Genomic DNA, 23,674 nt, shown 5'->3' with positions numbered 1-23,674 from the left:
GCCGCTGTGACGCCTGCTCTCTGTTTGTCTCTCGTTTCAGCTGACTGGGATTATTCAAGGCATGGTGGATGGGCAGCCCAGCCTCCAGCAAGTGCTTGAGGTAAGCAGAGTAACCTTTATTTCCTCACCTCTGACCTCTGCTCCTGTCGTCCTCCCTTCAGCTCGCTCCCTGCACCCTCCCCTTGCTGAGAATCGAACCGCGTAATTTGACTATGATTACAGCTTCATTAGAATAACATTTGCTGTCACGTCAGTGACACGCTGCTGAGAGTATTGAACCATTGATCTGTCATCTCCAGCTGTTCATGTCAAGGGTACTGACAAGATATCCAAACTCCTGCCAGTAGATAGGAGAAGAGGCGATTCTCTCTTGAGCCAGTTTTAAAGCACCACGACGCTGCTCGAGATCACTGCTCTGGGAGCTCTACCTTCTTTTTTTCTTTCCCTCCCTCAGCACTTTATTAAATTAATTTTTTCTGCCTGTTTAAACGCTCGATAATACACGTGGTATAGAAGGAAAATGCCTCTGAAATCTAATCTGGAGGATGTGTGAATGCAGATAGAGCCCTAATAATGCCATCTGCTTAATGTTGAATTCCTACAGCATTTAGGGCTTAATTAGCTTGGGAGTATTTCTCCATCAATAGCTTTTGTTGGTAGTCAGATAGGGAAGGAAACCTCCTCAAGCAGAGCCCGCTCGGGCTGCAGGTTGCCGTTCGATGCATTGTCTCTGTCAGGATTTCCACCGCTGTGTTACCTAATTGTTCCTAATCAGAATAATTGCGACAATTGCTTATGTGCGGAAATCAAATCAAAGGCTTGAAAATCCTCCATGGAGACGGCGCTTCGCGGGCGCTCACATCAGGGACTTCAGGAAGGTCGCAGCAGGAGCCTGGCCACGAGATCCCGGCGGCTGGAGGGAGGCACAGGGCTTGGGGGCAGCAGGCTGGGCTCTGCTTTTGGGGCAGCCCTCCCTGCCCTGCAGAGAGCCTGTGACAGCGGCACGGGGCCCTGAGCACCCGTGGCCGTGCCTGTTACCTGCCCCAGGAGGACACACCTTTGCCTGGATGGCTGAATGCACACTGCCACTGGGGTATGGCAGGAAATGGCCCCCTCCGATCCCACAGGAGTTTCACAGAGCGTGGAAACACCTCTGTGGATTTATTTGGACTGAGAAGGTGTTAGCACAGCTGCACATTTCTAGGTTAAAATCCGATCTGGGTCAGACAGTTTCTGGGGCGTGCTTGTTTGTTCAGGAGCTGAAGGTGTCGAGTGATGGGAAGAGGAGAGATTTCTCCTGCTGAAGCACTGGAAATGCTGCTGGCGAGGCTGCAGAGTTGCAGCCTGTCACCTGCTTCCAGTGGCTATCAAAGCAGGTAGTCAGAATCTCTCAATTCTGTTTTGCTGCCTGATTCCTCTCAGTTCCCAGCCTGATGCCTGGAGAGCCACGATGGAGCTTTGGCTTCCCTCCCCCAGGCCACGGTGGAGAGCTTCAAGAAATGAGTGTGCTCCTCTTGGCTGGAGAGGACACAGGTTCTACTTAGCACAAGCCCATTTGGTCCAGGGAGAGCTGAAGCAGAGGTATGGCAAGTAACAGCAGGGCTGTATCATCCCGGTAACGCTGCACAACTCCCATCCCTCTGCGAGCAGCGCGGCTGCGATGTCTGATAAGATCATCTCCGCTCTGGTTGCCTGATGTCTCCTATCAGAAATCTTCAAAGGTCCAAACGTGCTGTTGTTCAGATGGCAAGCAAAGAGAGGAGAGAGAGAGAGGGAGAGGGGTGGATAAGATCACAATTTTCTTCTCTCTTGATTGCAAGCAGCTTATCTGAGTTTAACTGTTGTGGCTCGGCCTGTCTCTGCAAAACTCATCCCCTTTTCTTGCCTTCCTTTCAGAGGGTTGACGAGTGGATGGCGAAGGAAGGCCTCTTAGATCCCAGCGTCAAGTCGATTTTTGTGACCTGTGGAGACTGGGATTTGAAAGTGATGTGAGTATGGAAGGGGAGGGAGATTTTTCTGGGCTTTACTGCTCCATGCTTGCCTGTAGTGTGGATGTCTTTGTTCTTGCAAGCCTCCGACTGTCCCTAGTCTTTGTTTTTCAGGGAAATCGTTGTTTGCCGTGCATAATTGGGAGTGGAGGGTTGTTTAAGAAGACAGGTAGGTGCTAGGCATAGTGCCAGATCACTGCCTAGGATAATCCCTCTAGCAAATGAATCCTTTCATAACCCCAAGAAAGGTTTAAACCGGGGCTTTGTAATGTTTTCTGGTTTTATCCAATGTATTTTCCAAAGGGATGGGTATCTGAGCGCATGAATGAACACCATTACTGTACGCCCAAATCAAGCAGTGGCCCTTACCTGACTTTGACATGCAAGGCCTTCTCTCTGTCATCTTGGCACGTTAACTGGATGTGAATCAGAGTAGCCTTTGGAAAGAGCCTGAGCCAAGCCTGGCACGCTTCATTGGTGTTCTTGTCGTTAAGGTCATGTCCATCAGCTGGGTGACTGGGATCGAGAGAGTACCAGGTGGGGACTGGGATCTACAAGTCTTGGTGAATGCGCATGTTTAATTACCAAAACAGCTAGACCAGCATCCTGAAAATGGGATTAAAAATAAAGTGGAATTGTGTTTAAGAATTAAATTAATCTAATCTGTAAGATATTTGCAGATTAGTGTCATACTGTGCTGAATTCACCTGGACTGCTATAATCTCGCTTCAGCTTTTCATTTCCTCACCGTGCCGGGTAAAGACCCCTGTTGTTATCACCCTGGTAAAGCATGGACTTGACACGTACAATGCTAAGCTGACATCCACAACTCGTTAGTAGTGTTACTTGGTGTTCCCTGTGACATTGGTTTCCCCAGCTTGGAAGCCTAAATAAACTGCACACAGCCTGGGAGCAATCAGCACTGGTTTTCTCCCTGCAGAGTGGTCTTTGTAGAGTGGCAGCTCCTTACTTCTTCTTGGTGTGATTAGTGAGACATGAGATACAAGGATGGGAGCAGCAGCACAAGCGCTAGTGGAGATGAGAAATTTGCCATGCTCTTTTGAGTCAGAATTTACTGGGTCTCTGCTGAGGCCATGACCAGAACCTGTGTCTGAGTTATATTGCCAATTCCTTTGTCTCTGCTTTGAATTAATACATATTTTTCTTTGTATATTGTACTCTAACTCTTGTTAGAGACCAACACAAAAACAGCTGCAAGGATGTGCTACACTTCTGTTTCTCACCTGTTCTCTTTTCTCAGCTCTTTACTGTTGTATCGCTGTTCTGAGAGTCCAAATTACTGCTTTCAGTGAGGGTTATGAGGAACAGAGTTGTAGTTTGCATCTGCTCAAAGGCCATCTTTCCATCCCTTTCACAGTGGGATAACGAGGTTCCCAGGTAATGACATCCTAACTCAGTGTCTGCACGGGATGGGCAACCTTCTCCTTTTTTTTCCTGCTTCAGAGCTGTGTAGTAGGGGAAACAGAAGTGAAGCTGGGTCCTCTTTCTGGTGAGCTGTAGAGGTTGTGGGGTGAGCTGGCCCGGCAGGACACGCAGATCTGGGCCCAAGATACTTGATTCACCATTTTCAGTGGTCTCTCGCATGGATTGTGCCTCACTAGTCAGCTGGAAAAGAAGACTCCACTCCTGGCCACGAGGCTGCAGTGAGCGGTTCGTTTCTCCCTCTTCCTTTTAAAAAATTTTTTTTAAACCATTAACTCCAGGATTCAATCCGGAAGCGTCTCCAGGGCAGAGCAGAAAATAAATTTCATGTTTCCAACCAGACGGATGCAGGGAGCCTGGCTGCAGCCGCTCGGAGAGGAGCGCATCGCGCCGCTCCGCCGCCGATTGGGTGCAGCAGCGTGTAGCGTCACATCTGATTAGCGCCGTGCCAGCGAACGAGGCTTGAGTGAGGACTCCCTGCCAGCTCTGACTTGTCTCATTTCCCATTACTTTTATCCGTCACCACAAATGCCGAGTCTCCCTCCTGAACTAATTAAGTTTGCGTGTGTTTAGACACATTGCCAAATAGGGTTTAGCAAAGCAGAACTGAGCATCTCTTTTGAAAGAGGGAAGGCACGGAGCTGAAACGAGGCTGCTCAGACAGGGAGATAGATACATCCGCAGAGAGGTGGAACATCTAGGAAGTATTCCAGGGAATTACCCTGGACTTCCCTAAAAGACTTGTGGCTGGTGCCTTCTTCTGCTGCGTGGAGACCACACGCCTGGCACTGAAGGCTCTGGGGCGGCGAGAGGGGAGGCGATGCTGCCTGCCCAAGTGTGTCCTTGGAAGTGTTGCACAAAAAAAACCCCTCTGGGTTCCAGAGGAATTCTGGAAAACGAGGTGAAATGTACCTGGAATGGTAAGGCCATTGCTCTAGGGTGAAGATACACCTCTGGCATCTGCTCTGTGTGCTTGCCCACAGTGTTCTGGGGAGTGGGACACTGAAATCCAATCCGTCTGCCCTTCATGTGAGGTTTTAGGGTCCATGTGCTGTCCTCAGCCCTCCGAGGCTGAAGGCACAGCACTGGTGCTTCCTCCACAGCACGATGCTGCCCCGTGCTGAAGAACTGCTGCCTACAAAGGTCTGTGTGTTGCTGCAGTGCTTCCTGGCCTGGGGAGCGGTGATTTGGGGCAGGTCCGTTCCTGACTCTGCTCTTTTTCTCAGCTTCCTTCCCTTCGCAGTGACAGCTGCTTGCGTAGCTGTCCACGAAGCAAGCTGTGCTCCTCTTACCAGAGGCTCCTGTGGTTTGTAGCTCCTGTTCTTCATTGTCTTCAGCTTGGCTGCTGGTGGCAAACCGTGCAGCCTTGTTCCTGGCTTCTCCAGCAGAGACCTGGGCAGGTTGGCTTCAGTCTGCATGTGCTCTTCAGGAGCTGGAAATGGTATTTTTTGGACAGGTCTGTCTACTGTGGGTGTTACCAGCAGGTGCCAGGGCACTGGGAAGTGCAGCGGGGTGAGCAAGCTGGATGGGGAGTATGGGCCGGAACACAGGAGGAACCTTCCAGCCTGTCAGTGGTGGAAGTGAGGACATAACCCCACTGCAACGTGCGTAGCACTTTTAGCTCAAAGAAAAGCACAAGAGAAACAGTGACTGTCAAGGTACTGCTCTCTGCTGATGGTCTCTAGCAGTGTCTGGGTCTGCAGCGTTCAGGATGGACACTCAGCTGCTAAAGGACCTGTGAAGCCTTTGCTTGGCTCAAGGATCCTCAGGGATCATGGCACTGTGGCTGCAGACTTGATTTTTGTTGAACATTGGAGCTTTTGTGGAAGATCACAGAGCTGTGTCTGCCTGGGTTCCCTCTGGCAGCAGGGAGCACACAGAGCTGGGTGCAGGGAAGGGGACACAAGCACCTGGGAAGGGCTCATGGAGGCATGAGTTGAGGTCCTCGGCCCTGCCACCAGTGACTTCTTCATGGGTCTGGTGCAATGCAAGAGAGAAAATCACTGGTGGGGGATTTGGCTGCTGCACGAGGGCTCAGAAAAGGAGTGCTGATCTCTGCCGGCTGCGCTCCCATCAGCCAGCTTTCAGCTCCGGCTTCGCATGAACCAGGCTGGAGTCGGGGAGACAGCAGCTCTCCTGCCGCCCCTCCCCTTCTTCCCTCTTGTTAAGATGCAATTTCTTTAATGAGGAAAACCTCTTGAGTAGGAACATCACCTTTCTGAAGGCTTGTCCTGACAAGGCAGTTCAAGCCGCCAGAGTCGCACATCAACTTCAGCAAACCTCCGTCACTCATTACAGAGACTCTTCTCCCCGCCACCCCCCAGCAGCACCCCGCATTCCCAGACAGGGGAATGAATCACGCTCCTGCTCCTGAATACATCATGACAGTCGTGGTTCTAATGAGAGAGGGCCATTCATTCTGGGTGGAAAGTTCCCTGCGCCGGCACAGAAATGTTATTAATTAAAGAGAGCTACCTGAAGCAAAAGATGAAAGGAGCACCAGACCTGCCAAGCTAAAATATGAGTGGGGATACAGCCTCGTTAGCACACGGTCCTCAGGCCCAGCGGGAGGATTCCTTCAGCCTGTTGCAAGTTCTCCTCCAAGTTGAAAAGCTCCAGGGCCGGATTCAGCCCCGACGTAGTCTGCTCGGCTGCTGGGACCTCATCCTGCAGCCAGGACACAAGTGCCACCGGTGATCAAGCAAATCGCGTTGATGTGCCATTGGGTGGCGAGGGTAACGTGCTGCTGACTGCAGGAGATGGGTTTAGTGGATAGAGAGGGTACTCGGAGTCTGCCGGGGTTGAGCCCTTGCATTGTAAGCTCTTTAGTGTGGTTTTATCTCTTCGGAAATGTCAAATTGCCTCCCTCTGTGCATGGAACCATTTTGCCTGCTTTTTAAGCACAATGGGAATTAATCCGGGCAGCCGAGGGGAGCGGTTTTGCTGCGTGTTCGTAGCCACAGAGCTGAGACACTGCGAGGTTAAGTGAGGGGCCTGTGGTCATGCAGGCAGAGGCAGAGAGAGGAGCTGAGCCACGTCTGAATCTCAGACCGACACCTTAGCATCAAGTTCATCCTTCCCCTTCCATGTTCAGATCATTCTGCACATGCATCAGATGGGTAAAAATGTGCGTAGGCTTTGCTCTGTGTACCTCCAACACGAAGGTGCTTGTGCTGCGGCTGGTCAGAACATGCTAATTTATTTCTTCCCAGGAAACTACTGCGCAGAAGTTTATTTTCTTAAATAAATGTTAAAAGGCAAGTACTCTAATACAGTGATAAAACACTGCGAAGTGCCTTGAAATGTTTATGGCCCTTGGTGCTCTTCCTAGGTTGCATATTAGTAAATTCTGGGCAATGAATTATACCACTGCTTAATTTTATCTCACTGTCTGGATTTTCCTGCACAAGTTTTGCCGGCTGGAGGACACCTGCCTCCCCAGGCTGCTGAGTGTCAGCGGGTTGCTCCTTCTGGTCTTCTGTCCTGGAGGATCGGGTTGGAATCGGCCTTAGGTCACGAGGGAAGGATTGATGGTGTCGGTGTCCCTCCTGTGTGCTGTTCTTTATCTCAGGGCCAGGAGGGCATCAGCAGTCGTTTCCTGGGAGGGAAATGCAGGCAGCCTGCAGCGAGGGAGCAGAGCTGCCCAGGGAGCTGTGGGGACAGGCAGGAGAAGCCTTAGGGTGGGCTGGTCGGGTGGCAGCAGGGCAGGACGTGGCTCCGAGAGTAACAGGGAGGAGCTGGTAACAGAGATATAACACAGTAATCTGATTTAAAAATAGGAAAAGAATTCCTTTCCAACCCAAAATCTTTGGGTTAGCTTATTTTTGTCATCGCTTTTAGTGGGGATCATTTTGCTGAGCGAGCCCGTGGTGTACCCTTTCACATGGTTACGTTGGCTCAAGAAGAGGGTGGTGAACTACGGCGCAGGGACGGGACTGAATATCCAGGGTCAGGAACCTTTTGAGTCAGCTTTGCTGATGGAGTTGTTCATGTAATTACATCCTAAAGTGCATTGCTGGAGCTAAGCAAGGCAGCCTTACGAGCATGCTCTTCTCTAGCACTTACAGGGAGTAGCACTGACCCCATTCACTTCTGTGACCCCGCAGGCCGGCTTTTTGTTTTGAAAGGAAATGATACCAGTAATGCAAAATAAATGTTTTATTTTTAAGGTCTCCCCCCCTCAAAAAGAAGAGTGTGCAACACCTACTTAAAATGAGTACAGCACGCTTATTTTCCTTGTCCTCCTGCAGTGGGTCCCCAGCTGTCTTCCGTTCCTGGCTTTGTCTGAAACGTGCTGGTTGCACGAGCCCTTCTGCAACGTGTGGCTCTGCGAGTGCCTTTGCATTAAGCTTTGGACGTGAAATCTTTGCACGGGGATCATCGTGCAAGTGACTGTCACCTTCGGGTCTGCTTCTTGGCTGGGGCATCACAGCAAAGTTGTTTGTCGCTGTGGGGGCTGTGGTTGGCACAGATCTATTGGGCCATGATGCCTGACGTGCTCTGAGGAGCTTGGATTCTGCTGCTTGGGAATTAGGAGCAAAGGAGTTGGAAACAAGGGTGAAGGGTGGTGGAGAAACGTGGAATAAATTTTTAGAGTAGGGGAAATGAGATGGGCATTGCATGAAATGCTCCGTTTCCAGCAACGAGCCATCGAGGTGGGGTAATGAATGCAGGAGGTGAATGTTTCCATTCCTGGGCAAAGTAACTCAGGCTATATTTGGACAATTGCACTGATGAATGCAAAGCCATCTGTCCCAGCATTGTCTGCCTATACTGTAAGGAAGAATAAACCCTCTGCAGCAGGATCTCAGGTGAATTCTGGGTCCAGTGTCATAATGAATTCAGTCAAAATGGCTCCAAAACCAGTGGATTTATAATGGGCGTTTGGTAAAAAGCACACCCCTGGCCCTCTGTGCTTGTAGGAGAGGCCTCTAACAGCAATCAGCGTTGTGGTTACCTGTGGTCTGGGGAGGTGAAAAGCTGGCTGACTGTAGGGCAGTAGAGGATAAACCACTGGAAGACTCTTTGTCATCTGGGTTTTCTTGTCTGTGGCATGAGGAGTAGCTTCATAAAGCACAACTCTTCTTCATTCCTGAAAAAGCTTAATTCTCCTAGCTCTGGACAGCTGTAGTGTCCCATGCTGGGGCTAACATCAGCTCTCCCCCTTTGGATCTCAGCTCTTCTGACTTCCAAGCGGAGGCAGAGTGGTCGTGGCTTGGCACCAGCGCTGCCTGCCCAGAGCCTTAGCTGGGAGCAGCACTCTTGGGGCTGCTCTGGGTAGAGGGCTCTGCTTGAAAGCACTGCCAGCCTGGGAGCTGCGTCTTCTAGTCAAGCTTTGTGTAATTCAGTGGGTTTATGGAAAGCATTTTGTTTGTTTGCGTGTTTGTGTCCTGGTGGGAGCCATTTTCCTGGATGGGTTCGGTCCCTCTCCTCCTGAAGCTCCTGGCTGGCAAAGACCTACTGGGCCATCTTGAGGTCAGCCCTGGTATTTTCCCTCCAGCGTGTTCTCCCGCGCGTTGTCCGGCCACTGACTCCCAAGGAGTGGATGTCGGGGTGCGTGCAGGACACCCGAGCTGCAGACTTAACCTTTTGGGCTAAGTCTGTCCCACACTGCAGTCACCTTTTCTGTGTTTGGCCAGAGGTTGCTCTGGACCAGGTGTTGGAGCGAGGTGGAGGTGGTACACGCAGCAGAGCAGGATGGAGGAGGTGGTGGGAAGAAGGAGGATGCAGTGCGCTGTGCCAGCGGGGCCACGTGCAGGAAGCTCTTGCAGCCTAGGACTTTGTCATACCTGGGTCCCACCAGCTTTGCTTTTCTTTGAGCAGGGCTTTTCTCCTCCCATCTGCCCAGAACCTACATGCCAGGACGTCCTTGGTCTTCTCTCCATAGGTGCCCCTTGCTCATCCCTGCTTCCCTTTCCCCTCTGGGTGTTGGGCTGCTCTCAGTGCCAGCATCCTCCTGGGTTCAGCACCGTCCCCGTGTGGGGTCCTGCATGTCCCCTGCAGACCAGGCAATGGGAAGCTGGCGAGACCTCTCCTCCAGCTCGCTGTGCTCCCTGTGCCAGAGAGCCGTTACGTTTTATGGACCATTTAGCTTCCCAGTGGCGATCCTAATTCTTCACAGCATGCATGTGCTGTTTCTGGGTTATTAAAAGGACCCCTGAAAAGGAGCTGCCCTCTGAATCGGTGCTCTTCCATGCAGGTAATTGCGGGAGGGTTTTGCTTAGGTGGTGAGGCTTCAGATTTCCAAACTCCCTGTGCTCAGAGGGTGAATTAAAACCCCAGTCTCCCCGTGGCTGCGGGGAATGACCCTTGTGCATTGTCAGTAAGCAGGCAGGGGAAGAGCGCTCGTCTGCTTCAAGTCAAACTTGGAATTGCTCCAGAGGAAGCCCGCTTGCTTTCTGCACACAGATCAGGGGTGCTCTAAGGGCTGGCTGGCCAAGTGTCTCAGCCTTTCATCGCTCTGTCCTTACGTTGTGTGACACGTCAGGTGCCAAAATAGCTCCCATTCCTTGGGGGCCCAAGCAAGCTCCATGGTTGCTGGGAGTTGCAAGGGGGAGGTCTGTAAGAAACCAGAGGTGGCAAGCCATGAGGCTGTGTGTTTCAGGTGGGAGGAAGCTGCCGAGATGCCTGGCGTTGCAAAATGCCAAGTGAAATGTTGCTGCCCCGTGGAGCCCAGCAGCGTGATGGAATGGATGGGGCTGGTGTGCACAGAGGGGGGATTTGGCCATCAGGATTGCTGGGCCTCAGAAGCACAGCCTGATGGCATGACCACATGAAAAGAAATTGGAGCTTGCAAGGAGAATGCTAAAAGTCACCGATTGCCAAAGTTCTTGTGGTTGCTGCAGACCTGAAGTGAATTGGTGGCTTAAGGGGCTCTGAGCACCTGGGTCTTGCACGGGTTATCCAGGTAAGATGAAATTAAGAGGGGGCTAAGTAATTAACTCCTCTTGCTGTGACGAGGATGGGAGATGATTCTGGCTTGCCACTTCTCCTCAGAAGTTCCTTCAGAAGCTGCTAAGGACTCTGGTTGTGAAACCCGGGAAGCAAAGAGGATCCCTGGGTGCCTGACACTTCCTTTTCTCTGCTGGTTCTTTCTCGCAGGCAGCCTCGGGCTGCCTGTCTCTTTGTTAAGAGAGTGACAGCAATGTGACACCGTGAAAATAATTACTAACAAATCACGGTGGTGACTGCAAACAGCTCGCTGTCTTCAGAGGCATGTCAGGGAGCATTAGAGCAGGGCCGTGGGAGCTGCGGAGCGGCTAGGGGCTCTTTCTCTGCTCTAGGCTGAGGGAAGCTCTTCGGAGACCTTTGGCGCCTGCCACCCCCACATCATTCCCTTCTCGTTGGCTTTTTCTTTCTTTCCTCCCATCCCTGCCTTTGCCATCAATAATTAAGCCCATTAATTGCACAGGGAGCTGAGGAAAGCTGAGAATGGCAAGGCCGGGCTTCTGCCTGCCTGGGATTCAGCAGCCAGCCGCAAAGCAGCGCAGGCATTTCTGGAGGGGTGTCGGGGACAGCAGCGTGTCCAAGCTGCGTTCCCCATCTCGCAGCCCTGGGCAGGACTGCTGGTGAGCTGCGTGCCCTCAGGATGCGTGGGGACGCTGCTGCTTGTCCCTGGCAGCCCCCAGCCTCAGTGATTCTGAACCTAGGCTTGCCTTTGTGCAGAGCAGCACAGTGAGCGTGCAGCAAGAGTGGGCAGAGGAAGGAGAGGACAAGAGCAAGCTGAGCGTACAGCAGAGGAGCTGCTCAGGTGGGGGCCACGTCTAAACCACGTTGCCTGCTGTGACTTTGGCATCCAGCGTAGAGGGGTGGCTGGCAGCAGGGCTGTGCTGGTGGAGATCTGAATGGTAGTGTGATCATCTGGCAAAACCTCTGCTTCCAGAGGGGAGCGAGGAGGCTGAAATCGGATGTGTTAAAAGGAAGGTTGCTGCAGTCCCTTCTGCATCTGCTCCAGGAGAGGGAGGCTGCTGGGGCTGTTGCTCCGAAGCCTCTCGTGTTGCTGGGAAGCTCCCTCCAAAGGGAGGCTGTAGGAGCGATGCTGATAGGGAACCATAAAGCTGGCTGGAGTGTCCTTCAGCAGTGCTGGCAATCAGCCCCCTGCTCAACCTCTGCAAAGGCTGGTTGCAGCCCCTGCTCCCTGCTCTGGTGGCATTTCGTGGTCCTGTTCAGAGTCCCTGCAGTGGGGAGCAGGAGGTGGGCACGGTCTCCAGCCCCGTGGGCTCCTGCTCTGCCGAGCAGCCCCCTTGCCATTCCCCTAGTTACTGGGAGTGATTTTCCCCGACTGTCACATCTGTAAATAATGGTGCCGGCGCATCTAGCGAGCTGCGGCGTGGCGACGGAGGGGGGAGGGCTGGCGCTGAGGGTGGCTCGGAGCAGCCCCTCTCCCCTCCTCATACAATATTTATGCAGGGGCTGGGAGTCGGCGGCACTGACCTGCGGGTCGGGCTGTTAAACAGCTCCCGCAGCCCCTGCATCCTAATTGCTGCACTTGTCCTTTGCTCTGGAGGATTCGCCGCTCCTTCTCTGCGCCGAAGCAAATACTAATGGCAGCTCGGGCTTGGAGCTGGGGAGCAAGGGGAGGCTGAACTTGGTTCCCCTCGCACAGGGCGGATCGGTAGCAGCACGGAAAGCTGTGCTCAGCACCCTGAGGAGCTCAGCACCCTGAGGAACAGGCCTGCAGGCTGTGCTGAGAGCCCGGGGAGCTGTTATCCCACCGGGTTTCTCTTCCCCGTAGTGGGCAGAGGAGCAGGAGGCGATCCCAGGAGCCGTTTGGGAGAGGGGACTGGGTGATGGGGTGCCAAAGGAGGGCAGGGACAGTGCTGGAGGGGGGTGTCCCTGGCCATACAGCCTTACAAAGCAGAATGGCATATTTCCTTTCAGATAAATGATCTGCTTTAGTTGGTGGGGAGGGAGGAGATGCAATGCCAAAGGCCCCAGTCCCTTTGTGGGTGTGCGGGGCTCGTGCCCCCTTTACAAGCAGTACATCCACATCTGGTGCTGGAGAGGTTTTCCTTCTAGCAAGAAGGGCTTTCTGCTGATTTCAGCTGTATGCAGCGGCACAAGAAAGCCCCCAAAATGAAGCCGTCTGGTCGCTAGAGCTGCCACAACCTTCCCCGTGCCGTTCTGCTGGGCTCCATCCTGCCTGGGGCTTCGCATCGCTGCGAGCCCGGTGACCCGCGCGGCCGCCCACGTCCTTCCCCTGCCTTCCAAAGCGCGCAGGTCTCCTTTGTGACTGGAAAAATGCTGCTTAGGCTGGAGACTAATGGCCTTTAAGTGACATGATTGCATTATGTTAAGCGTCTATAGGCTTTACCATTAGGCACTAAGCAGTTTATGACTCATAGCAGAGAAGCCCTGCTCCTGAAGGGTGTGGGAGCTAACTGGGCAGGACAGGCGAGGCGGGGGAGAGGCGAGGTTTCCTCCTGCACGTCGCACAGCGAGTCTGAGGAACCGGGGCAGGCCACGTCAGGCCGCGAGCACCACCTTGCTCTGGGTCTCGAAATGATCCAGTTTCCTGCGGAGGAATAATGCTTCTCCAGTGGGAGGAGAAGGGTGTTTCATTTTAGTGTAATTCCTGTGCGGGTTTTGGCTTTGAGGGGGCGCAGACACGATGCGCTGTGGGGGCATCAGTTGCACTCAGGAGGTAATCAGAGGATTCTGCAGCAGGAGTCTCAACACCACCTCTTAAAACTGCTCGTGTGCAGAGGACCAGGCGGTTACTGGATGAGGGTCTGTATGAAAGACTTCATAAGGGGCCGTATAGCCAGAGGAAGGACACGCTCTGCCTTTGTAATTAGGCTCCGCTGCAGCATGAATCACAGAACAATTTCCATAGAGATCTCTCTTCCACCCCCTGCTCAAAGCAGGGCTAATTTCAACCTGGAGCAGCTTGTTCAGGGTCTTCTCCAGGTGAGTCTGAACATCTCCAGAGGAGGAGATTCCCCGGCTCTCTGTCCTGGTGCTTTGTTTCCTGCATGGTGAAGAGCTTTTCCTGATGCTCGACTGGAAATCCACCAGCTGCAGCTCCCGGTCACGCTGGTGACTTCCATCGAGAACATGCCCACACCGTAGGTGCACACAGACTGCTAACGCTGCGCGCTGCTATTAATAAGATGCTCTGTGATGTTATATTTAGTAAGCAGCTGAACTGTCACAGCAAGCTTCTGTGTAGAAATCCATTTTTAAGTTTGTTTTTTTTTGGTAGTGTCACATTCCCAGGGCTGAGGGGGTGACCTCAGCCTTGGAGACTTTCCAGCTTCTCTTTCCTTGGGAGCAACTTGGTGCACTCATGCTGTCAAAGGCAAGTCCTCCCAGTCCTCCTCCCTGTCTGGAAGGGCTTGCAAGAGCATTAGCTCTACCCCTGAGCACTCCTTTGCTGATCTGGAGGAGTGCAGAGCTCCTGCCTGCTGCACTCCTAACCTCAGCTGAACCGTGGAGCCGGCGAGCCCTGGTTTGCTGCATGGTAATTAGGTGCTTGTTTAAAACTGGAACGGCTCAATCCCGATCTTGCTCTCGCTGGCTACTTGCTAACAGCAGGTAGAGTTACTCCAGATTTACTACCGCATGCATAATAGCAGAATCAGGCCCAGTAAATAGAGCTATGAATCATTTTAAGAGAACCTGTTAAGCGGTAGCACACAGATTTATTGTAGCATCATGTGTGTGCAATTGTTGATGAACATTTTCTGTTGGAAGCTGAATACCTGCTGTGTTACAGCCTCGCTTTTAATGTTGAGATAGCATCTCTGCCAGCACCTGGCTGATGCACAGACAGATACCCATAAAAGGGCCAGATCTCATACGGTGCTAAATGCCTTCATGTTTCATTAAGGTTGATGGCAGTGGAAGGCACGCGGTGCTTTGCAGGACCGAGTGCCAATGAGCCACTTGCCCCGTGTACTTTTTGTGGCAGGATTATTTTCCCAGCGTATTGCAGTGCTCCGGCTGCATCCTGGGGTACCAGACTCTGCTGCTCACAAGCTTGGAAAACCTGGGGGTTGGGATTCCCCCCAGATTTCTAAATAAAACTTTAGGGAGGAGGGATGTGGCTGTAGCACGTGGGTGGATCTGCAGGGAGGTGGGTGTCCTGGCATTTCTGACTTGCAGCATGCCTTCCAAGCTTCCTGGGCAGAAATACGCCTGGTACAGGCAGAAAGCAGTGCTGGCCACAACGGGCATCACAGGAAAAAAAAAGGAAGGTCTGTGAGTGCCAGGTATTAGCCTCGCTGCTTAGCCGGGGTTTTTTGGCCTCATTACCCTAATCCAATTAAAGATTGATGGAAGGATATAACAACACACTCCAGTGAAGTGGGTTGTGTGGCAACTGCCTGGGCAGCTGGAGCGGCCCCGCTCATCTCGTGCATCACCACACCTCCCCGGGCCCTGCAGAGCCACCGGTGCCTCGGCGCGTGCTCTTCTCCTGCATCGTGCCTCTCTTATTACTAATGGAGCATGGATGCATTTTAGCTGCTGGTCAGCCCTCATTAATATCCGCAGCTGACAGGTTGACATTTGTAGAGCAGGCTCGCCTTGACCTTCATGTTGTGCAGCGCTGCGGTTGCCGCGTGCTGCCCCGTGCCGGGTGCTTCTCCCCACACAGCCTCGGGAGCACGGTTGTGTTGGCAGAGGGCAGCTCTCTGTGCGCAGAGCAGGGTGCCCGGATGGCTCCACGTCCCTCTGCCCGTCCCCAGGGAGCCTCCATCCCAGTAATGGGACTGGGCGGTGCTGGGCTCACAGTCCTCACTTCTCTGGAGGTTGTTACTGGTTGTTACTGGTTCCCCACGGCGGCGCTGTGCCATTTGGGTGCTGGGATGTGGCATGCAGCAGCGATATCCTCTCTGCTTCCTTTTCCTGGCTCCTTCCTGGGGATGAAGCAGGAGAAAAGGCTGCGCTGCCCCGGTACCCCTCACGCTGTCAGCTGCCCGTCTCCCCCCGACCCACCCCACGCCGGCGCAGGGGCTGTGCAGCAGCTCGGCAGTGACATTTATTAACAGAGGGGGCTTTGAAACGAGGCAGGCTGCTCCTGCAAAAGCTCCTCGCTCTCCCTCCATCTCCTCCTCTCGCCAGCCCATCTGAGGCAATGGCTGCTGGCGTTGAAATTCATTAGTGTTCCCTGACAGGCGATGGAGGCTCGCTCTGTCTGTTCCCACTTCCCTGCTCTCATGTCCCTGCTTCACGCAGGCTGATATTTAAAGCTGATGTGCGGCTCGTAGGCTTGCTGCGCTGTGACAAGTTTGGGGGTGGCTGAGAGAGCTGAGGGTGGAAGGGAAGCACAGAGAGGCGGGAGGGAAGGAGAAGGGACCTGTCTCAGGGCTTCTGTGCAAACCCGGGGCTTTTCAGACCCTCTCCAAGGCGGAGATCCCAGCCTGTGCCAAAGGAGAGCAGCACCTCTGCACCAGGTCCATGTCCCTTCATGTCTTGACCATCCTCTTTCTGAATTGTGGAGCCAGGGCAAGGTGTCTTGGCAGCTCTCCTCTCTTCGGTACCACCTTGCTGCTGTTCTGTGCTGCTGCCTCCACGCAGCTCCGTTCAGGCTTTGCAGCCCTCCTGCAGCGGAGGATTCCCAGGGCAGGAGTGTCCCTGCCCTCTCCTTTGCAGCCCGGTGCAGCGGGGTTGGCCAGGACACAATTAAAATGTTCTGCATCTCTTAACATCTCTTATGACTCAAGGTCTCCGGGGCGTGGATTCATATTTTATTTTTGAAGGCTGCGACCAGGTCTATAAATATCAAGATTTAATGTCCCTTTATCTTTCCCAAAGAGGGACTTGTGCTTTTAACTGGCTCAATATCAATACACCCAGTGTGTAGAAAGTGGCCCAATTTCTTTGTCTCCTGACATCCTGAACCCAGAAGCAGATGGACGTTAACCAGCTCTGATGAGGTGGGAGAAGCGAGCATTAATTTTTTATACGCCAGGACCACCTGAGTGACGGAAATCAATTACGGCTGGCCCTCCCCCTTCCATATTAATGTGGTGGCTCCGAGCAGAGGCGGAGGGACCTGTTGAAACGAGAAACCCCTATTTCTTGGTTTGACCCCCCAGATAATTAGGGTTAAATTGATATGCTATCGCGCTGGTGACACATTTTATCTGCCTCTGTTTGTACAAGAGGATACAATAGTGGAGGAAGGACCAATTTGTGCCCTGCTCTAGCTAACCAGACCGAGATAAAAGGTGTCACTAGTACGATAACGTTCTTGCCTCACACTCCTTTTTGTTGCTCAATTTGCCTTTTTTTTTTTTTTTTAATCCCATTCTTTCTTTCTCTCAATACCCTTGGTCATATTTTAACTCCATGCCATCGCATAATGATGCCCTGCTAAATGTGTGTGGAGATAGGCACCTCTGGCTGACAGCCTTCCCCGATAACCGAATTCCAGCCCATCCATCACCGGGCTGCTCTCCTTAACTTAAGGAAAGTGATAACTAAAGCAAGGCCGTTTATCACCGCCGAGCCGCGCGCATCTCGCCGCCTCGCAGAGAGCCAGCTAAAGCAGGAGGGATGCAGCCGTCCGACCTCGCCTCCCCTCCCCTTTGCATCTCCAGGCCCCATTTACCCCGCAGCGTGGGGACGGAGGAGCAGGGCTGGGTGGAAAATAGAGCCCGGGGTGGAAAAGCCCTCAGTCATTTTCAGGTTTTTCTTTTTCAGGTTTCTCTTTATCACTTGCAGTCATAAAATCAGAATATCCCGAGCTGGAAGGGACCCGCAAGGATCCTCAAGTCCAGCCGTACCCGAAGCACCGTGTTTGGCTGATGGGAAGGTTTGGAGAGGCAGCTTCCTTCCCAGGGAGTGAGAACTTCAATGTTTAGGGGGGAACAAGGCTTCATTCAGAAGCTGGAGGCATCACGGATGCTGATGAAGGGAAATGGGGTGCTTCTCCTCTGCTGCCCAGGGAAGTCCCCATCCCTGGGGGTATGTCAGAGACACGTGGATGTGGCACTAAGGGCCGTGGTTTTGTGATGGGGCTTGGTGGGTTGCTCTTGGTGATCTTGGAGGCCTTTTCTAGCCTAGATGACTCTGTGATTCTGCATCCTGAGCTCTTTGCTCAAACGCAGCTGTCCCAGTGATGGAGGTTGAGTTTTGCCGTAGTGGGAAGCTCGTCTGCCAAATGAGCTGCCCAAGTCAACAGCAGTCTTAATAAATAGATCCTAATAAATAGATGCACTTCCTTACAGGCAGTTTCATTCCCCAGGACAGCCACAGGTGTGCCCCGTTCACTCCAACCTGGAGAAGATGCTGGGGAGCGTGGGACTGCTGCAGGTGACAGGAGGGGAAGAGACCCTGCGGGGGTGATCTTTTGGGGCCCTGCTTTCTGTGCAGGGAGAGCCCCCCGCTCCCCAGTCCTCTGCTGGGAGCACTGTGTACCCAGACTGACCAGGATGTACCAGGATGACCCTTTGCTATGGACGAGCCACTTGATGACCATATCCCTGCTGGCCTGGAGCCACCAGACCTGCGTCTTTCAGCTCAGGAGGCAGACGGAGGCTTTGATGTGTGCTGCTGCCAGCCTGCCCAGCTTTCAGCACGAGTGTGGAGCTCGCAGTGCTTTGAAAACTTCGTGAGGTCTCTCTGGTGCTGGTGTGAAATGAGGGGAGCAGAGGCACGGAGGGGGGATGGGGAACGTCCTTAGGTCACGCAGCTCCGTAGGCAGTTTCTGGGGTTGTTCCTTGTTTGCAAAAAGGGGTCATTTATTTAGTTGACATATTTATTTGGGACATTTATTTTCTCCAATTAAAGACCCACTGTCCAGCGCCCAGGGCGGACTGCCATCAGTCTCAGGGTGGAGGAAGGACCAGGCTGTCCAGCTCCGTGGGCCTTTTGGTCCCCCGGGGAAGGAAACCCTTCAGATGTCATTCATTGCGCCGGGCGGGTAGCTGTCAAGTCCTGTGGCTAACAGCAGCGATGTTCGATGTACTCGCTCGTCCTGGGCCCCATCCAAATGTTGGGCAAGACAATAATTATTCCTCTGAGCGGAGCAGGGCTGAGAGCTGTATTAATGAAAATCTCTTGGGCTGGGAGAAGAAACCTAGCTTTTGGTAATACATCTCGTGCTAGCTGCTGGCACGATCCTTCTAGCTAAATGCGAGCAAAGAGGTTGAGCTGATCAGCTGCCTGTATGAACCCGTGGTTCCTTTCCTTCTTAGTGTTTTGATTTGGAAATCAAAACCAAAACCCTATAGAAAGCAGCTTTCTTAGGATGCTGTTTGGGCTCGGCGGGGTCTGTTCCACTCGGGGGTGTCATGGACGTGTGCGTAAAGGCTGTAAAATGCATGGGCCGGGCTGCTTGTTATGTGACGGCTGTGCAATTGCGAGGAGTGACTCCAGGTGGTTGATTTCAGAGCGATGGTGCTAGCATCAGATGAGCCGTGCCCGGAGATGAGAGCGTGCTGTCAGGTCACATTGCTTACCCTGCAAATCGCCTCCGTCCTGCTGCTTGCAGGCTCATTCCTGTGACAGGCTCCTGCTTTCATAGATTCCTCTGGACCTCCTTATTCAAATGTGCTTGTGTGACATAAATTACTGCTCCTAAATGATGCCCTCTGCATCTCTACAGGACCAGGCATTTGGGTTGGGCACACACAATCTATTCTGTAGTCAAAGCAGGGCTTGCAAAGCTGGTGTGTTACGGCCACGGGAATATATGGCCACGTATTCCTGGGAGGTTCCCCTGGGTATGTTTGCCAGCTTCCAGCCTTTTCTTCCCATCTAAGTGGAGGCAACCCAGACCAAACTGCTCCTCCAGTACCACTGACATTATCCACAAGCGCAGCCCTCCCTCCTCTCCTTACCAGTGCAGTGCTGTAGGTCTGAAGAGCTGCTGCCCTGTCGCTCAGAGGGTTTGGGGCTGGGCTGAGCTCTCAGTGATTGTTTGGGGTCAAGGTGGTGTGTACCCAGCTTGTGCTTCCATCTGAGCAGAGCTCGTTCCTGAATTTCAGCTTTGAAGCTGAAACCTGGAGTATCCAGGCTTTGCCCTGTGCAGAGAGAGAGAATTCTTTGCCCCAGACAGGGTCTGTGTTGGGATGTTTGAGCAGCAGATGCTGGCACTTGCCGCTCTTCCCTCCTTCCCTACAGCCTCCCCCTACAGTCCCCACACGGCCAAGGAAGTTGTAAGACTTCCCCACCCCCTCTGTTTGCAAAAGCCGGTTTCTGGGGTTGTGGCTTTTAACATGCACAAACGGGTCTAATTTAGTCATTTATTTAGTTGACATATTTATTTGGGATGTTCCTTTGCTTCAGTTAAGGATCCTGTGACCGGTGCCCCAGGCGTGCTCGGCAGTACGTGAATGAACAAGATCCATCAATTACTCCTGATCGGATCAAAGCGGCCGGGGAAGCCTCCCATAACTCATCTCGGCTGGAGTCGCGGGGCTTTGCGGCTCAGCCTTCCCCGTGTGCCGGCGGAGAGGGGCAGTTCCTAGCTGGTGCCGGGTGGGACAAGCTGCTTGCCAAAGCCCTGGCTCCCGTTGTCCCTTCGGGCAGCCCTGCTGCCTCCCCAGGGCAGGTTTTGGGGTCACTCACTCAGCCTTTTAACCATAAGGGCCATGTAAAAAAGCACCGGGGCATGACAGGTGAATTTCCCCATCACATTTTCTGTCATTCCTGCTGGTTTTCAGCCTGGTTTTGCAGGGATTTGCGATGAGTTCCCTTGGTTAAGGCCAGCCCAGATGCTCCAGTTGTGTTTGTGTTTTAGCTGCTGGGAGGAGAGCCGCACGCAGCCCTCGTTCAAAATGCTGAGCCCGAGAGGTGTCGGCAGCCTGGACGTGGCTGGCTGTGTGTCAGGCTTCAGGCAAGTCGTGCTCCCATGAGATTTTTTTTTTTTTTTTTTTTTTTTTTTTTTTTTTTTGCCAAGAGCTACCGTCCTTCTGATGTGCAGCATGTTAGAGCAGACTTGAGGGGCTCTTCCATCTCGGAGCGAAATGCGCTTAATAAAACAGAGTTTGTGTTGTCAGGACAGTAATTGAATCAAACCTACTCTCTCTTCTCTCTTACAGGTTACCAGGACAATGCCAGTACTTAGGGCTGCCGGTTGCTGATTACTTCAAACAGTGGATTAATCTGAAAAAGGTACTTTTGTGCGAGCTGCCATGGTCCCTTTCTCCCTCCCTTCGCCTTCCCTTTCTCCTTCTCCTTTCCTCTTTAAGGAGGTGTCTAATAACTACTGCTGTTTTGCATTGAAATGAGTTATTTTCTCAGAGGCTGGGCTGAGCGAGTCCTCTGGCTCCCATTGTATCTCCTCTAATAGAGTCTTACTGTACTTGATGGGATGTGCTCTGCAGCTGGGGAGAATCCCATTGTGGTGGTGTCTCCGTGTAATAGTGGGACGCCTCAAGGTGCCTCTTCAGCAGAGGTTTTGTCGGTCCCAGTGCTGCTCACTCTGTTTCGGTTTGATGCGTAAGGCTACGAGGAACCATCAGATCAAATCCTGGTTGATAAACGTGTAAATACTCCGGGCCAAAAATCACCATTTCCCTTTGTGCTTTGGGAGCGGGGAGCTGTCCCAGCAGCACGTCCACCTAAGAGACCTTGTGAGCACTTTGCAAAACCAAATGCCGGGTACTTTGCCGTGGGCCATCTTCTGCTGCTCCACACCTTCTCCAGCTGGCCGAGGAGCAGCCTGCCACGCATCCGCGGGGTCTCCTGGCACAGCTGCTCCATCCGCATGGAAAGACAAAACGGTGCCACGAGCAGCAAATTGGAGTGGAAGGAAGATAAAATAGTGTGATACCGAGCACTGGCAGGGCGAGGGGAGGCTGGGGTAGGTCTAACACGAGTAACTGGGGTGGTCCTTCTGGTTAAACCTTGCAATGAGTAAGATTCCCTTCCCCCATCCCATTTCAGGTTTTATTTGGGTTTCGGTGCCTTTTCCTGATAATAAGGGGTCTTAGTAAGTGGAATTTGCTTGTAAACAGCTTGTTGTACTTAGGGGCTTTTCTTTTGTTCTTTTCTTTATTTATTGTTTTAAATGGAAGCGTGAGTGACAGGCTGAGCGGCCGCAGAAGGACAATTTGCATGATCTGTTCCGTCAAATAGGGTAGAACATGAACTTAACAAGGGATGCTGGCAGCACATTCCCAGCTGAACTTGTCAAGGGGTCTTGTATTTCCCTGCTGTCAGAGCAAATCTTTTGGCTGATTGCTGGTCCTTGGTAAATGAAATCTGAAAGCACGTTGGGGCATTGTGCAGTTCAGTGACCATTAATGATCGCCATTTGAAGTTCACTAAACTTGCGGTGAATGGATAGCGGCTCTGTAACCAGCAGGTTGATGGCTTCAGAATAATAATAATAATAAAAAAAACATCCCCGCGTCCCCTGATGTTTGCTCAGAAGTAGGTTGGTCCAGCTGTGCTCCTCCTCTGGGCCTCTGGAGGAATGACTTAGGGCTCTTGCCCGTCGCTCGAGGTATGTTCATCTCTCTCCAACCCATCTAATCCCTTAAAAATCTTCGTTTTTTTCTGGCTCTTTCATACCTGATGCCCCTTTGCACACAGGGTGGTTCCAGGGTCCCCGAGCCCCTCTGGGAAGTGCCCCTGCTGGAGCAGGAGAGCCGGGACCTCTCCTGTCCTGGGGCTGAGGGCTGCCTCCCCTGGTGCTTGCTCTTAGCCTGGGGTGAGGATCTTCCTATGCTACCGCTGCCCTGCTGTATGTGGGTGTGTGGGGAAACTGCCTGTGTGTTTTTACAGGAGAGGATTCCCAGCCCAAATAAATAATTCTGTCCAAGCGTCAGGACGCTGTGGGGCCTCAGTTTCTTTTGACTGAGCTCCCAGCATGAGACAAATAAGGACAGACGGGTGACTGCCCCCCCTGCTCTTCTATTCCTAGCTCAGGCATCCCCTTTTCCCCTCCCTCTGGCAAGTTCCTGACTTAGAAACACCTCCTAGGTTGAGCCTGCCTCCGACCTGATCCACGAAGTGAAGATGTTGGGGGTGGCGCGAAACTGCTAATTTCTAGGTCATGGGTAATGCGGAGACCTGGATCCTTCGGATGTCGAGAAAAGAGCTCATCTGAGTGTGAATGGCGTGTGTGACTGAGCGCAGCTTCCTGCAGCACCGCCCCACCTGCATCCTGTTCTGTCCTGTGGGTCTGTGCTGGCGAGCAGTTGTCACTTCTGTGCTGCAGGAGCAGTTCAGGCAAGCGCCCCGTGCCTTGGGTCCTCTTGCAGAGTTCCCAAGATTCGCCTCAAATAAATAATTCTGTCCAAGATAAATTCTGGCAAGGTGAAGACAGGAACAGGGCCCTGCTGGCCACCACACTTGCACCAGGTTTGGGTTGATCTCTGCATGCAGGCGGTGGGGAGCACCACCCCCGACTGCTGTCCTGGTTGGCCTCAGTGTCCTGGAGCTGTGCGAAAGCCTCCCGTGGAACACGAAAGGAGAAGAGCTGCTCATGCACTTGACCGAGTTTGCTGAAGTTTTACCTTGCCCTGCGCCCCCCCGGCCTGCTCGCACATCCCTTCCGTCAAGCCTGATCGGTGTTTGCTGACATTTGTAATGTCACTGAGCGATCGCGTATCTGTGCTGAGCTGTCAGGGTAGAGCTGACTCGGGGCAGAGAGTTGATCATGTTCTTCCCTTCGACCAGCCAAGCGCGGCGGGAGGCACAGGAGGCTGCCTCTGAATGCCACAACATTTCAGATAGCCCCCAAACCAGCCCGGCGGAGAGTCACCACCCTGCTGGCCACGTTCCCTCATGTTCCTGTCCCGTAGAGCTCTGGGTTAGGGCTGTGCTACAGGACTGAGCTGCACGGCCGGCTGCTCGGGGCTGAAATAGAGCAGGAGGATTGACCTGAAGAGGGTGGCTGCCCCGTGAGCACCATCAGGTAGTGTGGATAAACTCATTAATGCTGACTCCAGCACAAGGATCAGCTCACGTTCCTGCTGCCTTTGCTCTTTCAGGAGCACAAGAAAAACACGGGGAGGAGGAGGAAGGTGTCAAAACAGGCGGACCCGAGGGCTGTGCAGCCCAGCTCCTCTGCCAGAGGGCAGCAGCTGATGCTGTCGGGGTGCACCAAGGAGAGCGTGGGGCAGGTCAGCTCTCTCTCCTTCCCTGCAATCCTCTTCTGGCGGCTCTCCCCGGAGCGCTGTGCCCGTCACCCACTGCCCTTCGGGTGTCTGCCTGCCGTACGTTTCTCTTCCTGAATCTGCTGACACTTTCAGTTTTCTCCAGCATCCCGCAGCAAGGAGTTTGGCTGTTTAATTATGCATTAATTATACTGTTTATTCCTATGTTGTGGGAAGATGCAT

At 52.9% G+C, this 23,674-nt stretch overlaps 1 protein-coding gene across 4 annotated transcripts in view; it reads left to right on the top strand.

The window, feature by feature from the left end:
- ERI3 (ERI1 exoribonuclease family member 3) overlaps positions 1 to 23,674 on the top strand; it is a 110,306-nt gene that overhangs the window by 26,262 nt on the left and 60,370 nt on the right. For all 4 annotated transcript variants that reach the window (XM_084527951.1, XM_084527952.1, XM_084527953.1 and 1 more), the window contains 3 exons: positions 41 to 100; positions 1,897 to 1,988; positions 20,426 to 20,498. In XM_084527951.1, coding sequence (XP_084384077.1) covers positions 41 to 100; positions 1,897 to 1,988; positions 20,426 to 20,498 — 225 coding nt within the window. The remainder of the gene's footprint in view (positions 1 to 40; positions 101 to 1,896; positions 1,989 to 20,425; positions 20,499 to 23,674) is intronic.

This window comes from Aythya ferina (genome assembly GCF_964211825.1).
Source record: "Aythya ferina genome assembly, chromosome: 8".
NCBI lineage: Eukaryota > Metazoa > Chordata > Aves > Anseriformes > Anatidae > Aythya > Aythya ferina.
This window is presented reverse-complemented; position numbering and strand designations above follow the sequence as displayed.